Source organism: Lipotes vexillifer, unplaced genomic scaffold (assembly GCF_000442215.2).
Source record: "Lipotes vexillifer unplaced genomic scaffold, Lipotes_vexillifer_v1.1 scaffold937, whole genome shotgun sequence".
In the NCBI taxonomy this organism is placed as follows: domain Eukaryota; kingdom Metazoa; phylum Chordata; class Mammalia; order Artiodactyla; family Lipotidae; genus Lipotes; species Lipotes vexillifer.
The window spans coordinates 1,609,727-1,618,817 of record NW_006795975.1 but is presented as its reverse complement, the minus strand read 5'-3'; the positions used below and the strand labels follow the sequence as shown (position 1 = coordinate 1,618,817).

General features: G+C 42.8%; 1 protein-coding gene across 2 annotated transcripts in view; it reads left to right on the top strand.

Annotated features, from left to right (window-relative positions):
* The window catches only part of THRB (thyroid hormone receptor beta), a 225,430-nt gene that overhangs the window by 188,783 nt on the left and 27,556 nt on the right, over positions 1-9,091 (top strand). For both annotated transcript variants that reach the window (XM_007468062.1, XM_007468061.1), the window contains one exon: positions 8,848-8,948. In XM_007468062.1, the coding sequence (XP_007468124.1) occupies positions 8,848-8,948 (101 nt within the window). The remainder of the gene's footprint in view (positions 1-8,847; positions 8,949-9,091) is intronic.

Genomic DNA, 9,091 nt, shown 5'->3' with positions numbered 1-9,091 from the left:
TTGTGGTACGCGGGCCTCTCACTGTTGTGGCCTCTCCCGTTGTGGAGCACAGGCTCCGGACGCGCAGGCTCAGCGGCCATGGCTCACGGGCCCAGCCGCTCCGCGGCATGTGGGATCTTCCTGGACCGGGGCAAGAACCCGTGTCCCCTGCATCGGCAGGCGGACTCTCAACCACTGCGCCACCAGGGAAGCTCCTTGATTAAAATTCTGACTGGCTAGTTATACCAATCTTTTCCCCATCTTAGTGATTTGCATCTTCAAGTGGTTTTAGCTCTAATTGTGGATTGAAAGGTTTTGTCAGGTCCTGAGGGTTGGAGTCTATGGGGACAGGGAGAAGGAAGGTTAGTTAGGGACTTCTTGTGTGTGAAACTGTATTTTACCCAAGGTTAGCCCTAAAAATGAAATATTTTAGTTTCAGGAATTCTTGAGTCAGAAGAAATAATGTAACACTTGCTTTGCCCCCCTTTTCTGCCCTAAGACTTCCAAGATGAAGGAAATCCAGAGTCCTTTGTCATCGTGTCCTCTCCCCTTTGCTGGATTAACAACTCTGACCTGGTCCTCCTTCTGCTTCCCTTTCCCTCCTCTCTGCCCACACCCCGCAGAGCTCTAGAGTTTGAGGACTTGGAACTTGGGTATCTTCACCCCTCAGCCAGCCAGAGGGCAAGGTATAGAGCAAAGATGCTCAGTGATGCCATGCGGGGAGAGTGGAGAGACGGTGCTGTTCTGAAGAAAGATTTCATGAATGGGAACCTCTGGGTAGCTCTGCTGGGAGTTTGCAGACAGCAGTGGAAGAACACCTTTAAATTTAACACTGCTTCAAGTTTGAACCCCATTTCTTACACACTGGGCCATACATGGTTGTTAAGTAAATGGATGGATAGATGGATGGGTGGGTGGATGGATGGATGGATGGATGGACAGATGGACACATCTATGGACAGACAAATGGATGGATGGAGATGGATGGATGGATGGATATAGTGTTTATCAGAGGGTTAAATATTAATGTGATGCAAAACGTTATCTAGTACCAAGAATTAAATGTAAAAAGAGTCAGGATTAGTATCTTAGGAAAAAGCTAAGCAATGAATTGTTCAAGATTTTTTAACTATATAAAGAAATGACATCGGGAAGAAGGTGCCAGTGGGGAAAAAAAGCTTAAATCAGAAGGGCCTGAGCTGTGGGATGATTTCAAGAAGTTCCATTAAAATTGGAAAAAAAAGGGAGACGCAAGAGAGAAGAGATATGGGAACATATGTATATGTATAACTGATTCACTTTGTTATAAAGCAGAAACTAACACACCATTGTAAAGCAGTTATACTCAAATAAAGATGTTAAAAAAAATTGGAAAAAAACCTAAACTTGCTAATGGTTTAGCTTCCTTCAGGGTGTGAAAATATATTCTCATCCTACAGCCTGACCCAAACCACTCAGGGTCCTTAGCACTAACTTCACCATGAATCAGTACCTTTCTGAACTGCCCCAAGGATTCCCCACCAATAACAACCACGGCTCCTTTTAGATGCCAGGACTGGTTGTGCTAGGCAAGTGGTCTGACACAGAAGGAAAGATTAGCCAGGTTGGAAATGGTCTCTGAGCCCAGCTCCTCTCCACTTCTGCTGGACTGACCTGCCTAGGCAGCTCCATCTCCTTTACACCTGCCACCAAGATCTGCCTTATGTTCTATTCCTAAGGCCTGTGTGTCTGCCAGCGTGATAAGGGAGGGCCCAGTGTTTCTTCTTCTAGGACCTGAGACGCTGTTATAATTCACTCAAAAGAGTTAAAGTAGCCAGCCTTCTGATTTTACCCATTCATGGGAAACCAAGTGAATTGCATTCAGTGCAAACCAAGAAGCCAAGCTTGCTCCCTGTTGCATGATTTCTAGCTCAAATGCACACAACTTTCCTTCCACATACCAAGTCCCTCTGAGGATCAAATTTTTTTTAATTACTGTTACCGATGACACGGATAAACCTTGAAAATATTGTGCTAAGTGAAAAGCCAGTCACAAAAGAATACATGTTGTACCATTCCATTTGTATGAAATGTCGAGAATAGGCAAATCTGTAGAAACAGAAAATAGATTAGTGGCTGCTTAGGGCAGAGCAGCTGGAGGAGATGGGAGGGCTAGGGAGTGACTTCTAAAGGTACAAGGTTTCTTAGGGGGATGATGAAAATGTTCTAAAATTGATTGTGGTGATGATTTCACAACTCTGTGAATATATTAAAAGCCATTGAATTGTATGGTATGTGAATTAGGTCTTGATAAAGCTCCTAGCAAAAAAGGTAAAAAAATAATGTTAGTAATTTTTTTATCATGTCAACTTATTTTACGTGCAGGGTAATACTTAGCAATTAATCAGACATTTCCAAGTGTCCACTAAAAACATCTCCAAGTCCTTTGTTGGACAAACAGATGGAGTTTGCTTTCATTAATAATAGGCTTGATAAAGTGACAGCATGGTTTATTAGTCTAAGAAATAACGCATCTGAGAATATAAAAGCTGGGCAAAATACATCATCCTTGCACTATCACACATAGTCATGGGCCTTACCTGTTTTCAGGGGTGATTAACCACGCTTCTTTAACAGTCACCTGGGACAGCTCGCAGATGCAATTCTCAGGTGAGCAGCCAGGCCTCCGGGATGTGCTTCTCATATTTGTTTCCAGGCGGAACACAATACTGACACTCAATGAGCGTGCACTCCTGGCAGCATGCATTTTCCTTGGCTGGGCGTATTGGCCAGCATGTGACTCATTTGGGGAGCATGAAAAAGCAAAAGGGTGGAGACCCTGAGACAGAAGAGCAAGTTCTCTAGGAGAACTGGTTACCACGTGATGTTGTCATGTACATTCTGTAACCTTAAGAGAATCCCCACCTACCTATATGTGTGGGATTTTACTCGCTGGTGACAGTTATTTAATGATGGATAATGGACTTAGGTATAATGATTGACGTATCATTGCTTGTGGTGACTGTTTTGGGTAAATACGATGCTTCTGAGTTAATATTTTAGAGAAAAGAAAGAGATGGGTGGGGTGCACTAGTGAGATCATGTAAGCAACTGCTAACAACTTAAGTAGATGTTTCTGTAGACATTTTGATGATTTAACTAAAGACATAGTTAATCACCTATTCATCCACCCACCAAGAAAATAATGTAGGAGAAATAAGAGAACAAAGCAAACCACCCTTCAGACTAGCAGTCAGAAAACAGAAGGAGGGACTTCCCTGGTGGCTCAGTGGTTAAGAATCCGCCTGCCAACGCAGGGGACACGGGTTCAAGCCCTGGTCCGGGAAGATCCCACATGCCGCGGAGCAACTAAGCCCGTGTGCCACAACTACTGAGCCTGAGCTCTCGAGCCCACGAGCCACAGCTGCTGAGCCCACGTGCCACAGCTACTGAGCCCCTGTGCCACAACTACTGAAGCCTGCACACCTAGAGCCTGTGCTCTGCAACAAGAGAAGCCACTGCAATGAGAAGCCCGCACACCGCAACAGAGTAGCCCCGCCTGCCGCAACTAGAGAAAGCCCACGTGCAGCAATGAAGACCCAACGCAGACAAAAACAAATAATAAATAAATAAATTTATATTTAAAAAAAGAAAGCAGAAGGAGCCCATTCCACTCGTACATTGAATTATCACTGGATTCCAGGGTTCACAGGAACTTTAAAGGCCAAACAGTTCAACCATCTACATAAATTGCTGAGCTACAGAGAAGAGAAAACTTCAGTGTCCTACTGCCAACACCAAAGAGTAAAGCAGGCTGGTAATGGTGAGGTAGGGGGAGAGATGGCAAGGGTCCTGCTTCTTCCTAACTCTAGTGCATATTCTCCGGCCCTCCCAAGGCATGTCCCTCAAGCAACACAGTGTCCAACTGCAGTACAGTTTGTTCCCAAACATGAGATTAGAAGGAAAAGACCTGCAGTTCTGTCTCCCTTCTCTCTGCCATCTGCACCTGATACCAAGAACTCAAAAGTCTTTACTCTGCTCAGCTGTACATAACCTCTAGGTGTAAGAGATCAAGATGTAGCTTTCCTATGCAGATGGTGAACAGGCACGTGAAAAGATGCTCAACATCACTAATCATCGGGGAAATGCAAATCAAAACCACAAGAAGATATCACCTCACACCTGTCAGGATGCCCATCATGAAAAAGAACACAAATAACAAACGTTGGTGAGGATGTAGAGAAAAGGAAACATTTCTACACTGCTGGTGGGAATGTAAATGGGTATGAGGAGAACAGTATGGAGATCACTTTAAAAAACTAAAAATAGAGCTACCATGTGACCCATCAATTCCACTCCTGGGTATATACCCGAATAAAACAAAAACACTAATTAGAAAAGACACATGCACCACAGTTGTTCATTGCAGCTCTATTTGCAATAACCAGGACATGGAAGCAACCTAAGCATCCATCAACAGATGAATGGGTGAAGAAGATGTGGTACGTATATACAATGGAACATTACTCAGCCGTAAGAAAGAATAAAAATTTGCCATTTGTAACAACATGAATGGACTTGGAGGGCATTATGCTAAGTGAAATAAGTCAGACAGAGAAAGACAAAAATTGTATGAGATCACTTACATGTGGAATCTAAAAAATACAACAAAGTAGTGAATATAACAAAAAAGAAGCAGACTCAGATATAGAGAACAAACTAGTGGTTACCAATAGGGAGAGGGAAGGGGGAGGGGCATGATGGAGATCGGGGAGTAAGAGGAACAAACTATTAGGTATAAAATAAGTTACAGGGATATACTGTACAGCATGGGGAATACAGCCAATATTTTATAACTATAAATGGGGTATAACCTTTAAAAATTGTAGGGCTTCCCGGGTGGCGCAGTGGTTGAGAGTCCGCCTGCCGATGCAGGGGACAAGGGTTCGTGCCCCGGTCCGGGAAGATCCCACATCCCGCGGAGCGGGCTGGGCCCGTGAGCCATGGCCGCTGAGCCTGCGCGTCTGGAGCCTGTGCTCTGCAATGGGAGAGGCCACAACAGTGAGAGGCCCGCGTACAGGAAAAAAAAAAAAAAAAAAAAAAAATGTGAATCACTGTATTGTACACCTGTAATTTATATAATATTATACAGCAAATTCAATAAGAAAATTTAATTTAAAAAACTAGTTTCCTGACAACATGGATATGTATATTCCATCTGCCTTTAACAGGAGGTGCATACTTTAATCATTGGATTACTTTGTTATTTAAGTTACTCTGTGGGACTTCCCTGGTGGTCCAGTGGTTAAGACTCCGCACTTCCAAATCAGGGGGCACGGGTTCGATCCCTGGTGGGGGAACTAAGATACCACAGGCCACGTGGCGCAGCCAAAAAATAAAAAAAAAAGTTTTTAATTAAAAAATAAAAATAAAAGTTACTTTGTGTTTTATGAGAATGTGTTTCAATGCACACACGAGCATATGTGCACACACAGTCAAACACACTAATCTACGATGTAGAAACTAAAATGCTACAGTGGTTATCTCTGTGGCAGAAGGTTGATAGGTTTAGTCTGTTTTTTGCTAATTTATGTCTTTCAGTTCTTCTACAAGGAATTGTATTACTCGTGTAATTTTTTATTTAAAAACTCTGGACTTTATAAGGAACTAATATACACATTGTTTTTGATTCCTAAAGACTGACCACTGGAAAATGTTAGCTAGGTCCAGGGTATTTCTGACCATTTTCACTATGACTCTCCCCCCAATTCTACACACTTGATAACTAGTTGGTTCTCTAGACACATAGCCCTGTTGGAATATTTATGTTGTTTCTTTTTATGGATTTCTTTATTCCCAAAACTGTATTTGGAATAAATCAATGCCTCGTGAGTTTTCCTGTAGATTTTATTAGTATTTCTCCTTAAATTTGAGCGCCATCAGTTACCTAGCAGACAGTGGCATACCAGCTTGGGATTTGGGGTTTATGATCACGTTAAAGAGGAGACCTAACCAGCAAGCAAAGAGTGTAATGAATAGTGGTTTTTTATAGAACAAAGGAGACAGCTGAGCAAGGTGTATAAAATTCAGACTTCAAATCTCCCCTTTTGGTGATGGCACCTCAACCAAACTGGCCTGGACGTAGTGATTTTCATTTCTCTGCTGTGGGAGCATGGCATCTCCCTTAAGCTGTCCTTAGCCCTGTGTCACTCTAGTAAACCCAGTGATGAGAGCCGTCAAAGAAAGCGGGACCGAATCTAGTTGATTGGTGAGCATGCGTGTCCCCAGATCACCAAGTCTTAGATGAGCTTGAATCTGGATGTCTTAGTGTTAATCTGAGTGGAATTTTGGGTGTTTTGTTTGTTTTTACCAAAGTTCAAACTTTCTAAGGCAGTTTTCATGAGGCTGGAAGTTTGGGCTCCTGTGCCTGCATTGCCACCTCTCTCAGAAACCCTTGCCGAGATCCTCAGCCTTCTCAGGCACACCTCCAGACTTCAACCTGCCCGTCTGCACCGTCCGGATATAAGCCTCTTCCCTTGCGTTCTTCACCACTGGCTCACAGCAGCGATCTTGAGAAACTGTGATGCTATCCATCAGAGGAAGCAGGTGCCAAACACTGGGGTTTCAGCGTGAACGATACGATCCCTGCTGTCTAGCTGGAACTGTAAAGCCTACAGTGAACCAGAGATCATGGTCTAAAGGGAGGAAAAAGTTCACAGGTTGTTAAGATGCAGATGAGAAAAGGGCTGCCACTGGGGCAGCACAAGGAGAAATGGGAGCACCCAACCTGGACTTGGGCTGGGGGTGGGCGGGAAGGCATCTCAGAGACTTTCCCCCTTGTGATTTGGACACTGCCCTGTCCCAGTACTGACTTCATTGTTATTGTCTGTTTCCCCCAAAACACTGAGAGCTGCCCCAAGAATTAAGACTTAGTCATCTTTAGATCCTTGGCATGTTGTTGCCTGGCACATAGCACCCCCATATATATGTTTATCGAACGGAACCGTCCTCTTTTATCTCCTCGTTTCTTTGTTTTTTTAATAAGAGCTTTATGGGGACATATTTCACATACTATAAAATTCACACATTTAAAGTGTACAAAATATGTTCATTCAAAGCAATGGTTTTTCACTCAGTGGTTTTCAGTATATTCACAGAGTTGTACAACCTTCAGCACTATGAAATTCCAGAACGTTTTCATTACCTTGAAAAGAAACTTTGTACCCTTTAGTGGTCATCCCCCATTCTCCCCTCCCTCCAGGCCTTGGCAACCACTCATCTAATTTCTGTCTCTAGGAATATGCCTGTTCTAGATATTTCACACAAATGGAAGAGTATCTGGCTTCTTTCACTGCATGTTTTCAAGCTTCATCCTTGTTGTACCATGTAACAGTACTTCTTTCCTTTGAGAATGTAAAAAAGAATATATTTGTACAAATATATATATATATATATATATATATATATATATACCACATTTTGTTTCTCCATTCATGATTTGATGGACATTTCAGTTGTTTCTGCATTTTGAATTTTATGAATAATGCTGCTTTGAACCTTCATGTATGAGTTTTTGTATGGATACATGTTTTCACTTCTCTTGGGCGTATACCTCAGAGTGGAATTGCTGGGTTATATGTCACTTTGTGTTTAACCTTTTGAGGAACGGCCAGTGTTGTTTGGTTGTGCTATCATAATATCACAAGTTTGCAGAATCCTTTTTTTTTTAGATGGTCTTATTCATTCTACCTGAAGTTAACTGTCTATTTTTAGAAAAAGACCAACATAACTTATACTGGGGGGCTGGAAGTCAGGAGATCTGGATTTTAGTCTCTGCTGTTAATTTCTAGTGTGAGCCCGAGGACGGCCAAACCTCTGAAGGCCTGTTCACCTCAACACTACCTGCTCTCCCAGGACCTTTCCAGCTATAAAGTTTTCTGAATTTATTGCATGCTGCCCTGGTTCCAAAGTAGATCAAGTCCCCCAAGAACAAGTGCAGAAATAAGCCTTTGGAAAGAGGCTGTGTTATCCAGAGCACCCCAGGTGTCTCAAATCCCAGCCTCTCTGGATCTCTCCATATAAGCCCAGGCCCAGGGATTCTCAATTCTAGATGTACATTAGAATCACCCAGAGAGCTTTTAGGAAAGTCAATGCCTATGTTTCCACACCCTAAAGCCACTGAAATAAGATTCTCTGAGAGGATTGGTTTCTCAGATTCAGTATTTTGAAACAGTTGATTCTAAGATTCAATAATTTTCAACAGGGTGATTCTCAGGTCTAATCAGGAATCTATTGTATTACAGTGTTAGGAATAAGAAAAGAAACTGTTTCCCCAGTTCAGTAATCTAAGTTAGTAACTGGGGTGTGAAAATGGGTACAAACCCTTTCAGGAGCAAAGAACAGGTTGCTCTTGAAAGACCTTATATTTTCTTTTTAATAATTACCCATAATGTTATGTATAACAAAAATGATAAATCCACTTATAAATAAATTTTTTAAAAAATCCCGGCCTCTCTGCCACATCCATTGGCTGCAAGAGCCTCCGGGCCTGTTCCCACCTGCACAGCAAGAGTGAGCACACCTGTTTCTAAGGCATTCCGAAATCCCGGGCCTGTTAACTCTGTAAATGTGAACTGAGGTCCTGGGGAAATATAAGATACTGAGAAAGTGTATTAGGTCACTTTTTAAAATGTTTTCTTGTTCAATGTTTTCCTTACCTTGTATATTTAAAACGAAACGATCACAAGATGTAAACTGTAAAGCAAAAATTGTATTAAAATGTACAAAACAAGTCAGCCCTGCTTCCTCATCCACCTTCCTCCTCCAGGCTATGGTGTGTCTTTAACATGATATTGTTTTCTCACACGCTGCTTCTTTCCTTCTACACAGGCTACATCCCCAGTTACTTAGACAAGGACGAGCTATGTGTCGTGTGTGGTGACAAAGCCACCGGCTACCACTACCGCTGCATCACGTGTGAAGGCTGCAAGGTAACTGCCCTGGGGCCAGTGAGCCCCGATCCAGCCCCTTCCAGGAGTCCTCCAGAATGCAACCCGAAGTTTTAGTTCCTATTAGAGCCAAATCCTGACATTCATGGCCTGTGTTCGTCCTCTTCATTTGGGGGGGGGGGGGG